This window comes from Chiloscyllium plagiosum, unplaced genomic scaffold (genome assembly GCF_037043375.1).
Source record: "Chiloscyllium plagiosum isolate Xiang-an unplaced genomic scaffold, Cpla_swu_hap1 HiC_scaffold_31, whole genome shotgun sequence".
In the NCBI taxonomy this organism is placed as follows: Eukaryota; Metazoa; Chordata; class Chondrichthyes; order Orectolobiformes; family Hemiscylliidae; genus Chiloscyllium; species Chiloscyllium plagiosum.
The window spans coordinates 63,988,904-64,006,203 of NW_028270169.1; the positions used below are offsets into that span (position 1 = coordinate 63,988,904).

Sequence of the window (17,300 nt, forward strand, 5' to 3'; positions counted from 1 at the left end):
CACTCTCTAGACATGAGAAAAACAGGCCAGGAATCCCTTATATCCCAGAGGCACTGGATTGGTCTCAAACAGTAGCAACTCTGAGGAATAACAGCTGAGAAGTACTGAGAAATAACCCTTTCCGATATGAATGTCTCAGCTCCCAACTGCAGGAGGCACCATCTGTGGGATATTGTTCCCCATTCCCTGTGACCGTGTCCAAGTAGCTTCATCCCCAAAATAAAAACTGACTCCAGGATTGTATTTTAGGTCGAAGCATCAAACTGGTTTATGACAGCCATGTGTTTAAAAAGCAATTTCATCAAAACATTCAGCAACTAAGCGAAAGATAGATTAGTTGAACACAGTGTCCTTTAACCCTGAATGTTATAAAGACAATACAAGGACATTTTAGAAATGATCAAGTTGATGGAGCCTGGGTCACACATTAAGGACGACTGGGATCCCTTATGGCCACAATTGCTTGTTCAGGGACTAGGGATGGATCCGTTAGGATTGTCGTGGAGGTGCTCAGTTGTCGAAGGGAGTTCAACACAGCTGTTGAGAAATTAAAACTGATCAATACTGAATCAAAGTAAGGACAGCAATAGATAGAGTCATAGAAACGTACAGCATGGAAACAGACTCCTCAGGCCAACTTATCCACGCCGACCAGATAACTTAAATTAATCTCATTTGCCAGCACTTGGCCCATATCCCTCTAAATTCTTCCTGTTCATATATTGTAGGAGATTTGTTAGATTTGAAGCAGCCATTTTGTCACATATTAAAAGCCTGGATGCCATTCTGAATCTCACCTTAGTGTCTGCTTGCTAAGCTCGTACTTTCCCAGGCTCAGTGAGCTGGTTGGTCTTGCAGCTGTCCGGTTCCCTGAATCCTTTCCCAGCATGGGAGTGTACTTCTCTTTTGCAAGAACCTATTGTATACTAACACTTGCTTATCAGCTACTAACCAACACTGTCCAGACACTACGTGACTAAAGCTAGTGACTGGGCAAAGTGCCTAACCTGCTCATTATCCTGCAATTAACAGTTTGGTAATTGTTAAATGATTGTAACCTATATAACCATGCAACTCTCTGTACCTCGTCGGAGTGACTTGTGACCACTTGGTCGACTTGTCTCCCCCACCGTGAGCTCACGAACAGTCAATAACTCAAGGTTTGTGCGGTGCAATTCCTTATCTAAATCGAACCACTATCAGCGAGTCACCCACTGCATTTTTCATTTCGTCCTCAACATATACCCATCCAAATGCCTCTTAAATGTTGCAATTGTACCAGCTTCCACCACTTCCTCTGGCAGCTCATTCCATTCACATACCACCCTCTGCGTGAAAAAGTTGCCCCTTAGGTCTCTCTTATGTCTTTCCCCTCTCACCCTAAACCTATGCCCTCTAGTTCTGGACTTCCCCACCCCAGGGAAGAGATTTTGTCTATTTATCCTATCCATGCCCCTCATTATTTTATAAACCTCTATAAGGTCACTCCTCAGCCTCCAATGCTCCAGGGAGAACAGCCCCAGCCTGTTCAGCCTCTCCCTCAACTCAAACCCTCCAACCCTGATCAATCAAATAGTTTCTGTGAATATGCAGTCACTCTCCAACATGTGATCCCCAATCTCAAAGCTTTGCTTGAAAATCATGGCTTGTGTTTTATGTGGGAAATGTAGCTGTAATTTGCTACATATCAAATGAAGCAGTAGTGATCTTTTCGAGGCTGATTCATCACGTTGGAAAGGGACGGTCCAGGGATTTATAGACTTAAGGTGATTTGTAAAAGAAGCAATTGCAAGATGAGGAATAAGATTTCCACACAGCAAGTAGTTGGGATCTGGAACACAGTGCCTGGCAAATAGGTCAAGAGGGAACTGGATTGTTACCTGTGAAGGGAGAATAGGCTGGGTGATAGGCATAAGACCCAGGAGTGGCACTATGTGAATTGCTCCAATGGCTGTACTGACTGGACTTTCTGATTCCAGAACCTGGGCTCTTCTGCAAAACCAGATGAGGAACCAGACAGGCACCTTAACTCGCTACCTCTCAGAAGATCATGTTCATTATCCAGCCGAGGTCACTTCTCAGTTCCCAATCCAGAATTCATCCTGACACCGGGATCACAAGCCACAAAGGAAAACTGAAACCACATGGTTAGAAAACTCCCTTTGCATATACCTCTCAAGATATCCAGGTATGATACCCCTGTGTGATACACTTAGGGGATCCACCTGTGTGATATCCCTCAGGCTGTCCGTGTGGATCCCCAATATCCCTTTGTGATACACCCGTGGATCTCCCGTATGATACCCCGTGGATACCCCTGTGTGATACACTCATAGATATCCCTGTGTGATACACCCGTGGATACCCCTGTGTGATACACACATGGATACCCCTGTGTGATACACCCATGGATACCCCTGTGTGATACAGCCGTGGATACCCCTCTGTGATACATCCATGGATACCCCTCTGTGATACATCCATGGATACCCCTGTGTGATATACCCATGGATACCCCTGTGTGATACACCCATGGATACCCCTGTGTGATACACCCGTGGATACCCCTATGTGATACACCCGTGGATATCCCTGTGTGATACATCCATGGATACCCCTGTGTGATACACCCGTGGATACCCCTGTGTGATACACCCATGGATACCCCTGTGTGATACACCCGTGGATACCCCTGTGTGATATACCCATGGATACCCCTGTGTGATACACCCATGGATACCCCTGTGTGATACACCCGTGGATACCCCTGTGTGATACACCCATGGATACCCCTGTGTGATACACCCGTGGATACCCCTGTGTGATACACCCGTGGATACCCCTGTGTGATACATCCGTGGATCCTCCTTTGAAGGGCCATCCCACTCTGCTATTGATGTTCAGAATATCTCACAGAAGAGGTTATAGAAAGTATATGAAAAGCACAGAAAATAAAATAATTTCAGATCTTGAATTGATTATTATTGATAATTGCATAATGAGCAAATTATTCAAAAAAGAGACTTAGGGAATGTTTGTTTTTACATAACAAGTTTCTCATGTTCTGGACAATCTTGTACAGGTGGTGTCAGGAAGGCATTTACTGTAGAGTTTCAGAAATTCGCAATGCTGATGTCACTGTGGAGCATCTGTGAGGCTGAGAGTGATCTGGACTGAGTGTATGAAGGTGGAGAATGAAATAACTCCACACATTTCCATCACTACACATCCCATCACCCACATCCCTTCACCAAATCATCCAGTATTTACACATGAATAGCTCAGTGACACTGATCCAGCTTGCTCTAAGCATCAACAGAATGCCTGACATTCCTGTTTATATCTGTTAGCCAGGGCTCCCTGACCAGACCAGATTAATTGTCCCAGACAGGGAACTTATATTCCATGATGTCCACCTGGCTGACCTTGTTACAATCACCACAGAGACCACAGGCAAGGTGGACCAGGCATGGTGTGCTGGAGTGCCTTGGGATAGTCTCCAAATAGTGCCCATTCTGAATGCTGAAGAGTGAGATCATTTCTCTAGGGAGTGCAGCCTGGAACAGTACAGGGAGGTTCATGTTGCCCTGGGAGGAAGGAGATTGGGAAAGCAATAGTGAAAGCAGGTTCTGTAGATAGTGCAGCCTCAGGCATTATGCAGCTGCAGATATGAACTCAGGATAGTCTGCTCCCACCATGGTACAAGAAACTGATACATCGCTGAGTAGCCACTGGATAGCATCTGTAATGGTCCATGCTGGTGGTACCAATGACAGATTGAAAGGGTGATGAGATCCTGCAGATAGACTTTGGTGAGTGAGGAAAGATACAATGAAGCATGACATCAAAAGGCATTAATCTAGGGATTGTCCAAGTTCAGTGAGTATAGAAAGTCTGCAGCAGGATGGTGAGGATGAATGTATGGCTAGAAAGAGAGAGGGCTGAAAGATTGGGACTTTTACTAGCAAATATGGGACTGATATGGACTGGAGCCATTACATTAAACAAAGTCAAGGCACATATCCTTGGAGTGATCTACCTGTGCTATCAAGAGGATTTATATTAACTTGGCAGGCATGTGGGGACCAGGTAGTAACATCAAAGTGAATAGCAAAGTGAACAGAGAATTGGAGGGAGAGGCAGACTACACTAGAGCAAATAGAGTTATATATTAGGTGCTGTTTGAGTAAAAGGGAAAGTAATAAAGTCTAATTAGGGATGTGGTGAGCAGTTGCAGGGTCAGAATCCCACAGGAAATGTGGTGATAATAGAAAGCTAGATAAAAGAAATGGGTATTAAATGTACTATCTTCAGTGATTTATGTAGGTGCATTCCCGGGGTCTCTGCTCCTGAACAGCTGTTAACGTTGTACCCTTTATTTTATATTGTCATTCCTTATTCTTCCTGCCAAAATGAATAACTTCACATTTCTCTACACTGAAGTTTACCTGCTACTTGTCTGCCCCGTCCACAAAGCTGTCAATGCCCTTTTTAATTCTACACAATACAGGCCACAGTTCACAATGCTTCTAAGTTTTGTGTCATCCACAAACTGTTCTCTTTCCACCAAGGTCAAAGACATTAGTATGTATCGGGTGAAGCAAAAGTCTCAGAACCCTGACCTGCGAGAGCTCCATTACATAGTTACCTCCCTTCAGCCTGAAAAAAAACATCTGTTTGTCAGCACTGTCTATTTCCTGTCAATCAGACTGTTTCTTATCCACTTTTCTGTTGTCCCTTTCATGAGCTTTAACTTTGCTCACAAGCCAGTCATATGGCACTTTATCAAAAGCCTTTCGGAAATTCATCAGCCACATCAACATCCCTCTCTGCTACCTCTTCAAAAAACACCAGCAAATTCATTAAAAAGCAATTTGCTCTTAACAAATTAACCTTATTAATTTCTTGTAATTAACCTGTATTTGCTTAAGTTATTGATCATTTTGTCCTAAATTATCATTTTTAAATGTTTTCCCACCAGAAAAGTGGAACTGACTGGTCTGTAGCTGTCAGGTTTATGGTTACACCATTTTTGAAGAAGGGTGTGGTCCCAACCTGCAGCTAAACAGAATTGAAGAATTATTTATGCTCAGTGCCTCTGCTATCTTAAACTCAGAATCAATGGGTGCTTCACATACAGTCTTGATGACTCATCAACTTTAGATACAAGCACCCTGTCGAATACCTCCTCTTTTCCAATGTTTAGCTCATCAGCATCTTGACATTCTTCTCTTTCACTGTGATGTGTGCTGCATCATCTTCTTTGGTACAAACAGATGCAAATTGCTCCTTTAGTATTTCAGCCATGCCCTGCTCCTTTACAGAACTCCCCTTTTCGGTCTCTCATCAACCCTACTCCTCCTTTTACCACTCTCTTACTATTTATGAGCCGATAGGAGAGTTGGATTCCTTTTTATGTTAACTGTCAACCTCTCCACAAACTCTCTTTTCTCTCCCCTTAATTGTTTATTCACTTCCCCACCTGAAACTTCTGTGTTAAGCCTGGTTCTTAGTTGTATTATCCACTTAACATTATTGTACATCCTCCTTCACCTTAGACTCTTCGCTTTTGTCATCCACAGGTCTGGATTTATTTGTCTAACCTTTCACCATGAATGTAACCAAACTATCACAGTCTTGGCTGTTGCACTTTGATTCCAGTAGCCAAATTAAGTCCCGTGATACTGTTAACGCTGTCCCTTAAATGTACCTGCTGAATAGACATGTATTTATTTTTGTTACCCCCATTTTTAAACCCATTCTTTGGTTGGTCACATTGCAATTCAGCCTTTGAGCTGACGACCTGTTTCTTGAATAAGGTGTGATTATTCTTTAATTATTCAAGAACTCATCATAATTGTAATTTCCTTGCAGATCTGTCTCTCTGCATCCTTCCCAGCAGGGAACTGCTGTCTTTAGAATATACCCAGTAATGTATCAGCCACTCTAATTGCTGCAACCAAATAAACTGTGTTCTTGACCTCTCTGCGACACCCTGTCCCTCCAGCACCTTAAGGTTCTCATTGATCAATACTGTTACCACCTTTACCTCCCTCCTTTCAGCTATTCAAGGATAGAATAATCAGGCCATTCTCCCACAGTGAGTTATAGTCAGCTGCACTGTGAGTATGACATACTTACAGAGTCTCAGTGCAGGGAGGGAGCAGTGCTGCTCCAGCCAAGCCAGGGCTGACTGATAAAGATCATCCAAACTACTTGTGGAAACCATCCCATTAAAGGATTCGAAAAGAGGACGAATAATGAAGCTAAACTATACAATATCTGTTAAGGAGAAAACAGATCAACAAGCAGCACCCAAACATCAAAAACAAAACAAAAGATACTGAAGATCTGAAACAAAACAGAAATTGCTGGAGAAACTCAGCAAAGTCCAACAGCCTCTGTGGAGAGAAAACAGAGTTAACATTTCAGTCCAATGACCCTTCTTCAGAATTCTGGTAAATGGCACAGAGTCATACAGAGTAATATAGACCGATCGGTCTAACCAGTCTATGTGGACCATGTTCCCAAACTAAACTAGTCCCACCTGCCTGCCGTTGGCCAATATCCCTCCAAATGTTTCCTATTCATGAATTTATCCAAATGTCTTTTAAACATTGTAACTATGCCTGCACCCATCTCCTTCTCTAGCAGTTCATTCTACACAGGAACTACTCTCTGCGTAAACAAGTTAGCGCTCATGTTCTAGGTAAAAACAATGACTGCAGATACTGGCAACCAGATTCTGGAATAGAGGTGCTGGAAAAGCACAGCAGTTCAGGCAGCATCCGAGGAGCAGGAAAATCGACATTTCGGGCAAAAGTCAGGAATGTTCTTTTTAAGCCTTTCTCCTCTTCATCACATTGACAGCATTCTCCCTTATGCATTTTGCAATTTCCATTAAAAGGTGCAGTTTACCTCTGAGGCATCATAAAGATGATAAAACCTTGGATCAAAGGAGAATCAGGCATCCATGAAAGGCCCAAAACCTGTTGGTCTTCCAGTGCAACTTGACCTTGACTGAGTGTTGCAGACTAGCACACTCCAAGGTCCAGGACTATGTGCTGAGGGATATTGAGCCAAACACTTGGCTCAGCTACTGTACAGATGCAAGGGGGAAATTTCACAAAGTTCAGTCAGCCATAGTGCATAAAGGAGCTGTAAAACCCTGAGAAAACCCTGTATGTTTGTGCTTCAATAAATGTCAACGTTGAATAGTCAGGTAATGCAGTTCAAAATATTTTACTGATGAAGTATATTTCTGGAAAAAAAGTAACAGATATTCAGGAACAAGTTAAAAATAGGAAGCTAATCAAGAGATTCTGAATGGACTGGGTTTGTGACCTCGCCCCCTTGGGTTCTGTAAATTGTCATTCTCAAAGTTGTGTCACCTTCCTGATGCCAGTTTTTAGGGGACAGGCAAGGCCTCAGTGCTATGAGGAATAGAATTGCAGGATTTTACCCAGTTACAAGAAAGGAGCAGCCTCTATTTCTGAGTCAAAATTGTTACTGCAATCTATACTTAACCCGGGTTGATCCTCTGGCTTGATGGTAATGGTTGAGTGGGGGATATACTGTGTAATGAGGTTACAGACTGCGCTGGGTATAATTCTGCTGCTATTGATGGTCCACAGAGCTTCATCGATGGCCAGACTTGATTTGCTATATCTGTTCGAACTCTGTCCCATTTAGCACAGTGATAGTACGCGTAGAGGGCATTCTCAATGTGAAGGCGGGTCTTTGCCTCGACAAGGAGCGGACAGAGGTCACTTTTACCAATACTGCCGTGGCAGATGCATCGCAGCTGGCAGATCAGTAAGGATGATGTGATGCATGTTTTTCCCTCTTGTTGGCTCCCTCACCACCTGCCGCAGACCCAGTCTAGTAGCCATGGCCTTTAGGAACCAACCAATTCGATCATAATTCCACTGCTGAGCCACTCTTAGTGGTGGACACCGGGATCCCCCACCTAGAGTATATTTTGCACCCAGCTAAATGCAGTGCTTCCTCCAAGTGCTGTTCAAAACGGTAGAGTACTAATTAATCAGTGAGGGTGGGGGTGTGGGTGGCTGTAGGGAGCAGGGGACATGTGGTATTTGGTAATCAGGTTTCCTTGCCCATTTTGGAGATGATGCTGTGAGGTGGAGTCTGGAGTCAATGTGGACAGCTGCCAGGATAACTCCCTCCTGATTACATACTAATGTGCCCTCATCTCTGAAAAAGATTATTTGAGCCTGTGAGTCAATGCCAATTCTAAATGCCCTAACTTTGGTGCTCATGATGTTCTTTGAAAGACTGGTCATGGCATTAATCAACGCCAGCCTTCCCACTACCCACTCCATTTTGCCTATCGGACCAACAGATCCACATCAGATGCCATATCACTTGCCCTTCACTCCTCTCTAGAACATCTTGACACCAAGAACAGCTATGTAAGAATCCTACACAATGACTACAGTTCAGCCTTCAACACTATTATCCCCTCAAGACTGATTACTAAATTAGTGATGTAGGACCAAGCCCCACTCTCTGCCACAGGATCCTCAGTTTCCTGACCCACAGGCTACAATCAGTGAAGATTGGGGACAATATTTCATCCTCAATAACACTCACCACCCGAGCCCCCCAGGGAAGTACTCAGCCCTCTACTGTACTCACTGTATACCCTTGACTGCGTCACCAAATACCAGATTAATGCCATTTACAAGTTCACTGATGACATCACTGTAGTTGGTCGAATCTCAGATGGCGATGAAGCAGACTACAGATGGGAGGTGGAAGACCTGGAAATATGGTGCACTGAGAACAACCGAGCTCTCAATGCTGGCAAAATCAAGGAACTCATTATTTATTTTCGGCAGGATGTTACTCATGCCCCTTACACATTAACAGCACAGAAGTGGAACGAGTAGAGAGTGTCAAGCTCCTGGGAGTGATCGTCCACAACAAACCTTCTTGGACTCTTCATGTGGACACACTGGTTACAAAGGCCCAACAATGTCTCTTCTTCCTCAGGCAGCTGAGGAAATCTGGCATAACAGCGAATACCCTTGCCAACTTTTATAGGTGTGCCATCGAGAGCATTCTGTCTGGATATATCATTACCTGGTAAGGGAACTGTACCATTCAAGATCGAAGACAGTTACAGAGAGAGGTGAACTCAGCCCAGACAATCACAAAGACCAACCTCCCATCGATAGAATCCATCTACCAGGCCCGCTGCCAAGGAAAGGCCGCCAGCATTCTCAAAGATCCATCCCACCCTGACAATGTTTTTCCACAACCTCTAGCATAGGAGAGAAGATACAGAAGCCTGATCACACGCACCAGCCGGTTTCAAAACAGTTTCTACCCTACTGTTGTTAGAATACTGAATGGACTCACAAACTCTTAACATTCACCTGTCCCTGTGTTTTGTTTTTGCCGCTGTTTACCTATTATTTCCTTATCTATGCTACTTAATTACATCATCTGCCTGTATTGCTCACAAGACAAAGCTTTTCACTGTGCCTCAGTACATGTGACAATGAATTCAATTCAATTCAATTCAATTCTAAATGGAGCCGTCCCATCACTGCCTTTCCCCTATCCTCACCCCGCATGGCCTTATTTTCCTCAAGTGTTCGTACAGTTGTCTTTTGAGATCATTGGTCATCTCCACTTCCGTTTGGAACTGGTTTTCAGGTCATTGCCACTCGCTGTGTAATAACATTCTTCCTCACACAGTCCCATGTCGTTTCCTCAAAATCTATATCTGTGACTTCAAATCCTTACAATATCAGCACATGTGTCTACTTTCCCAAATCTTAACATAATCTTGTAGGCCTTGAACCTGTTCACACAGAGGGTAACAGTGAATAAAGTCAAAGAGCAGATACCAGGGATTGAAGTGAACAATTCATCCATATCTGTTTGTTGCAATGATGGAAGCTTGGAAAGTCCACAGCACCACTTACAGAGCTGACCACGTTGGAGTATCTGATAGCTGATGTCTTATCTTTAACTACAGCACAAGCAGAAACCAGCAATGGCTGAGGGCTGCACCAAAATCTTGCTCCACGCTTAAGTGTTCCATGCTTCTAGACTGCTGCCATCCTCATTGCAGTGCTCAAAGAAGAACAAAAAACTTGTATTATAGTATATACAATACATATATTATATTTACTAACATATTGAGCTAGACCTTAGGAGCAGAGGTAGGACATTCAGCCCTTCAAGTCTGCTGATCCACTCAATAAGATCACAACTCTGTTTATGTTCTGACTTCCACATTCCTATCTACACTGATAACACATGATGTCCCTGCCTCACAATAATCCACCTTCGACAATAATCCATGACCCTAACCCTTCCAAGTTAGAAAATCGTAGAACTCTAATATTAACTTCATCTTTGTCTGAAATAGGAGTTTTAAACAGTGTGTCCTCATTCTGGACTCAACCCCCTAAGAGAAAACATCCTTTCCATAACCAACTTGTCAAGACATTTCGATCGTATCAACTTCAGTCAAACCACTTCGTAATCTTCTGAACTCCAGAGAAAAGAAGCCCAGACTGTCCAAACTCTCCTCATAATACAACTTGTCAACTATCAATTCCAAGTATCAATCTGGCAAAATACCTCTGAACCATCTCCAACACATCTTTACCCTTCCCTATATATGCAGACCAACACTGCATATTGTAATCCAGATGTGGTCTCACCAACACCCCGAATAACTGAAGTATAGCATTCCTTTTGTGTGATGAGACTGTGAACTGATAGAGATTTGCTCCATGCTGTTTCTCTTGCAGAGTGGTGTTCGAATGTCTGTCTCAGAAACAGTGGGTAAACAGCTGTGAGCTCCCTGAGTGTTTTTTTAAATTAGATAAAAGAAGCAAGAGTGGTGGAGTTAGACTCACACAGACGAGGGTTTGAGTTTTGTTTTCAATTGGGATTTTTGGAGTTAGTTGTTGAAAATGATCGCTACCACTACTGCAGCAAAAATAGCTTGCGTTCTCTCTCTGCTGTGAGATTGCATATTTTAGTACACCTTTCTCCTGTACTGGAAGGAAGATAGTACTTGTGTAAAATCTGTTTTGCTGAATTTGCCATTGCCAAGGATATGTTTATGGGATTCTGCTATATTGAAAGACTTGATGATAAATAGTGAAATAAAATATTATTTTATTACATATTTTAATGGAGTTACAGTTATGCCACCTTGTCTTTGTTTGTATTTTGACTGTGGTGTAAGAATAAAGTGTGTTTTGTTTAAAGCATGGGTGTGGACCAATTGAATCTGGAACACAGTGCCTCACACTTGCCTTTAAAAAAGACAAAAATTAGGGTTTACACTATATCCATAAAACGTTTTGAGGACGTTTGGTCTGGTCCATACAAATTCCGTTAATAATAATAGATCGCATCCATTAGCTTTTTTGAATATGCACTGTACCTCTTCATAACTTGCTGCGGTTCCTGCACTAGAAAGCCAAGGTCATGCTGCAACTTGGAATTCTACAATATTTAAGTAATATGCTGCTTTTTCATCTATCCTGGCAAACTGAGCAACTTCACATTTTTCTACATTATACTCCATATGCCAGTTTCTCACTCTCTCAATCTACATATAGTTTTTTTAAGAAATTGTTCAGGGTACGTGGGCATCACTGGATAGCAAAATTTATTGCCTGTCTTAGCTACCCTTAAAAAGGTGATAATGAGCAACAGTTTTCAGTAGCTGCAGTCCACCTGCTGTTGGTTGACCTACAATGCCTTTACGGAAGGAATTTCAGGGGATTTTGACATAGCGATAGTGAAGGAACAGCAATACTTTTCCAATTCAAGATGGTGAGGGACTTGGAGGCAAACTTGCAGGGGTGACATTCCCATGTATTGGCTGCCCTTATCTTTCTAGATGAAAGTGGTCATAGGTTTAGAAGTTACTATCTCAGGATATTTGGTGAATTTCTATAATGCACCTTGTAAATAGTTCACACTGCTGCTACTGAAACAAATCTGCAAACTCCGTATATCTTCTTCACAACATATTTCCCGACCTATCTTTGTGTCATTTACTAAATTTAGCTACAATGCCTTTGTTCTCATCATCTAAGTCATTGATAGAAATGGTAAAAGGTTAAAGGCTCTACACAGACTGCAGTGGGATCCCACTCGTCACATCCCACCAATCTGGAAAAGACCCAGTTATCTCTAATTAGTAAGGATCACACTGGAGGCACATGGTACAGATGACATCTTGAAATCAAAACAGGCTGAATTTTACCACTATGTTCTTTGGATCATTAGGCAAAAGTGAGGACTGCAGATGCTGGAGATTAGAATTGAGAGTGTGGTGCTGGAAAAGCACAGCAAGACTGGTAGCATCCGAGGAGCAGGAAAGTTGACATTTTGAGCAAAAGCCCTTCATCAGGAATGTCTTTTGATGAAGGGCTTTTGCCCAAAATGTCAACTCTCCTGCTCCTCAGATGCTGCCTGACCTGCTGTGCTTTTTCAGCACCACACTCTCGACTCTTTAGATCATTAGTCCAGTAACTTGTCAGTGTCCATTTTGTCTGGAAGTTTAACACAAATAGTGCTCCCATGGGGAGGTGAACAGTTCATCAACTTTACAAACACCTTTCACCCTGACTTCAATTTCATCTGGCCCATCTCGGACACCTCCCTTTCCTTCTTGGACCTCTCCATCTCCATCTCCAGCAACCAACTCAACACAGACATCTACTTCAAACCCACTGACTCCCACAGCTATCAGGACTACACCTCCTCCGAACCACCTCCTGTAAAAATGCTATCCCTTATTCCAAACTCCTCCGCCTCCACTGCATCTGCTCCAATGAAGACCAATTCCACGCCAGAACATCCCAGATGGCCACTTACATCAAGGACTGCAATTTCCCCTCCCATGTCGTCAACAATGCCCTCCAGCACATCTCCTCCACTTCCCACCTGTCTGCCCTTGAACCCCACCCCTCCAACCGCAATAAGGATAGAATCCCCCTGGTACTCACCTTCCACCCCACCAATTTTCGGATACATTGCATCATCCTCCGCCATTTTCACCACCTCTAAATGGACCCTACCACCAGTGATATATTTCCCTCCCCCCACTATCTGTGTTCTGCAGAGACCATTCCCTCCGTGAATCCCTTATTAGGTCCACAGCCCCACCAAAACACCCTTCCCTCCCAGTACCTGCCTCTGCCACCGCAGGAATTGCAAAACCTGCATCCACACCTTCCCCTCATCTCCGTCCAAGGCCCCAAAAGATCCTTCCACATCCGGCAGAGATTTTCCTGCACATCCAAACTCCTAATCTACTGTGTCTATTGCTCTCAATGTGGTCTCCTTTACCTTGGGGAGACAGGATGCCAACTCGCGGAATGTTTCAGGGAACATCTCTGGAACACACACACTCAACAACCCCACCGTCCTATGGCCAACCACTTTAACTCCCCCTCCCACACTGCCAAGGACATGCAAGTCCTGGGCCTCCTCCACCACCAAATCCTAGCCACCCGGCGCCTGGAGGATGAACGCCTTATCTTCTGCCTTGGTATCCTCCATCCATATGGGATCAATGTCAATTTTACCAGCTTCTTCATCTCCCCTCTCCCCACCTCATCCCAGATCTAACCTTCCAACGCGGTATTGCCCTCTTGAACTGTCCTACCCGTCCATCTTCCTTCCCACCTATCTGCTCCATCCTCTACTCTGACCTATCACCATCATCCCCCTCACCTTCATCTACCTACTGCCTTCCCCCACATTCCTAATGAAGGGCTTATACCTGAAACATCCACTCTCATGATCCTTGGATGCTGCCTGACCTGCTGTGCTTTTCCAGCACCACACTTTTTGACACAAATAGTTATCAGCTCCATGTCTCCTGTACACTTCACTGATATTAACAGGTATTAAACAGAAAACTAATCCATACCTTAATTAATCCATGCTTAGCTGGTGCCTCCAACTGGTAGTTTTTCTTGTCCTCCATGGCAGGTAATCAACTATTATATGCTACCCACCACAAAAATCTGCTTTTAGCTCAGAAGCTAACAGTTGGGCTGAGCTGGGTCAGAGTCATCACAGTGGGGAATAGCATCCCCACACTGCGAAACCCGAGCTGTCAGGTGCCAGCATTTCGCTCACATGAATGGCAACAGCTGAGTAAAGGATACAATCCAGAACTTCCAGTTGCATAATGTCCGCACACGCACATACTCATTGAACATCTCCCTCATCTGTCTGAATCGTTGCTGAGTGATGGGGACTCCGGTAGCAGGCAGCTGTTGCTGATAAATGCTGGAAACCAGAAGGTAAAAACTCACTCAATATTCAGTTGATAGAATAGAATCATGTGTCACCAGACAATAGCTGCTGATTCAGCCATCTACAACAAAATCCACTTTACCCTGTATTCAAAATCCACCCACTTCTCTCTCTTTCTCAGAAACAATGTACATGGAAAAGTGGGATGTATCGTAATCACCAATCTCCTGGTAATAGACTTTGGGAAATTCCTCTCCAATACCCAAAAGGACTTCCTGCTCTCGGCAACCCACAAGACCCAATATCGCCAGTTCACATTTCTCTCTCCTCAGGTACTACCCAATCCTCTTCACATTTGCTTTCATCAGCTGACTCCTCAAAATCAAACCATGATTCTTCTGATGTTGCAAACTGTTGTCCAATCTATAACTTCCCATCTTCTCCAAAATCCTTCATCCTTTAAATCTGTTGTCAAGTTTGTGCCCATCTTTCCTGGAACACCGTGCTTCTATCCCTCAAACGTCAGGTGTTTGTCCTTTTCACAGACCTGGAATATACTTATCCAGATCACAAATGATATTCTGTGACAAAGGGGAAACTTTCCCTCCTCATCCTTCTCAGTGTGTCAGCAGCTACTGAGAAGGGCACCATGCTGTCATCAGCCAGGTGGCACTACTCTCACTTGATTCCAGAGCAAAAGGCAAATCTCTACTTTATTCCAGCCTCACAATTTGTCAAATTTCTCTGCTCCTCCAATTCTGGCCTCTTGAGTATCCCAGATTTTAACTGCTTCACCATTAGCAGTTGTTAAATTAGCTACCCTAGTCCCTGAATCTGACTCAGAGTTGAGAGTGAAGTTAGGGAACAAATTTCAGAGATTTGTGGGTTTTAATCCCACTCTTGGATTTTAGCTAAAAACTCATGTTAGACACTCTAGCCAGTACCAATGGAATGCTGCATCGCTGTAGGATCAGTACTGACTGAATATTGAACAGTCAGAGTTAATGGCTTTTAAATGAGATAGTAAAACCAGACACTGATTTCCTCTGTGGTGGGCATTATAAACCCCATTCTGAAGAAGAGTAGGAAAGGTTCCCTATACACTGACCAACGTTCATTCCTCAACTAACTGATCTTGTGGTCCTGATCACAGTGCTGTTTGTGGGAACATGCTGCTTGCTAATCAACTGCCACATTTTCTGCAATACAACAGTGACCACACTTCAAGACATACTTCATCAGCTGTCAAGCACTTTGAGAAAACCGGTGGTTGTGAATACGATAAGCCCCACAAAGTGGGCGGCACGGTGGCACAGTGGTTAGCACTGCTGCCTCACAGCGCCAGAGATCCGGGTTCAATTCCCGCCTCAGGCGACTGACTGTGTGGAGTTTGCACGTTCTCCCCGTGTCTGCATGGGTTTTCTCCGGGTGCTCCGGTTTCCTCCCACAGTCCAAAAGATGTGCAGGTCAGGTGAATTGGCCATGCTAAATTGCCCGTAGTGTTAGGTAAGGGGCAAATGTAGGGGTATGGGTGGGTTGCGCTTCGGCGGGGCGGTGTGGACTTGTTGGGCTGAAGGGCCTGTTTCCATACTGTAAGTAATCTAATCTAAAGTCTTCACCCGTTTTTCGTATTGGAAAAGCTATTTAAAGTCTGATCCTTCGGCCAAGTTTTTCATCATCTGCCCTAACATCACCTTATGTGGCGGTGTGGACTTGTTGGGCTGAAGGGCCTGTTTCCATACTGTAAGTAATCTAATCTAAAGTCTTCACCCGTTTTTCGTATTGGAAAAGCTATTTAAAGTCTGATCCTTCGGCCAAGTTTTTCATCATCTGCCCTAACATCACCTTATGTGGCTCTTGTCAAATGTTGTTGAATACTTCACCTGTGAAGCCCCTTGAAATATTTTAAGGGTGGTACATAAGTGCAATCCCATCATTGTGTGTTGATTTCCCCAACATCCCTACCACCGTTTCAATGAAGTGGTAAAGCTCCCTCGACATGGATTCACATTGCTCTGCAATCCTCGAAAATCAGAAAATCCCAGACAAGTACAAAATGGGTTAGGTATAAAGTAAAGCTCTTTCAACACTGCAGTTGCTAAGGAGTTTGCAAGAAAATCTTACTTGATTGCAGAATTGATCTTCTCAATATCTTCTCGAATGCGTTGTGCCTCCTTCTGTGTCTGTGCCTGTTCTTGCTGTAGCTTGGTGATGTATGTAGCTGTTTTCTGCAACGTTGTGGCTTTGCTGACCTATAGGAATCATACAGAGCAAGAACATGGATTTCAAAAGCAGTTTTGGGGTGACGGTAACGATACTAAAGAAAGAAGACTATCCCCATTGAAGCAGAGAGGTTACCAGCAGATTTAACAGTGCCCTGATCTCACTCTCTATTTAAAACAACCCTTTAGTGTCAGTCGGATGTTAACAGAAATGCAGGTCTGAGTTTCAGCAGCAAGCTAACATTGAGAAGGCTGTTTAAAAAGCATAGAGTATATTGTACTACATGAGCAGGGCATAGTGTACAAGAGCAAGAAAGTTATATTAAACTTGTTTAGGCCCCAAATAGAGCATTGCATCCAGTTTTGGACAGGATGGCATGAGTTTGAAGATGGTGGATATGAGATTTGCTGGAATGATATCTAGGATCAGAAATTTCAGTTACATAGAGACTGAATAGGTTCCAGGTGTTTCCCTGAAAGCAGAGGAGGTTAAGTGGAGATTTAGTAGAGTCATAGAGTCCTCCAGCATGGAGACAGGCCCTTTGGCCCAAACTGGTCCGTGCCGACCAGAATGCCCATCCATGCTAACCCCATTTCCCTGCACTTGGCCCATATCCTTGTAAATCTTTCCTATCCAGGTATTTGTCCAAATGCCTTTTAAATATTGTTAATGTACCCACCTCAACCACTTCTGCTGGCAGCTCATTCCACATGCGTACCACCCTCTGTATAAACATTGCCCCTCAGGTTCCCTTTTATTCATTCCCCTCTAACTTACTGATGCCCTCTAGTCCTTGATTCCCC

The 17,300-nt window shown here is 43.7% G+C and overlaps 1 protein-coding gene across 1 annotated transcript in view; it reads right to left on the reverse strand.

The window, feature by feature from the left end:
* Positions 1 to 240: 240 nt before the first annotated feature.
* mlxipl (MLX interacting protein like) overlaps positions 241 to 17,300 on the reverse strand; it is a 240,718-nt gene continuing 223,658 nt past the window's right edge. The window contains exons 14-17 of the mRNA XM_087977196.1: positions 16,399 to 16,526; positions 14,184 to 14,307; positions 6,142 to 6,271; positions 241 to 537 (exon numbers count right to left, since the gene is read on the reverse strand). Coding sequence (XP_087833322.1) covers positions 428 to 537; positions 6,142 to 6,271; positions 14,184 to 14,307; positions 16,399 to 16,526 — 492 coding nt within the window. The 3' untranslated portion in view covers positions 241 to 427. The remainder of the gene's footprint in view (positions 538 to 6,141; positions 6,272 to 14,183; positions 14,308 to 16,398; positions 16,527 to 17,300) is intronic.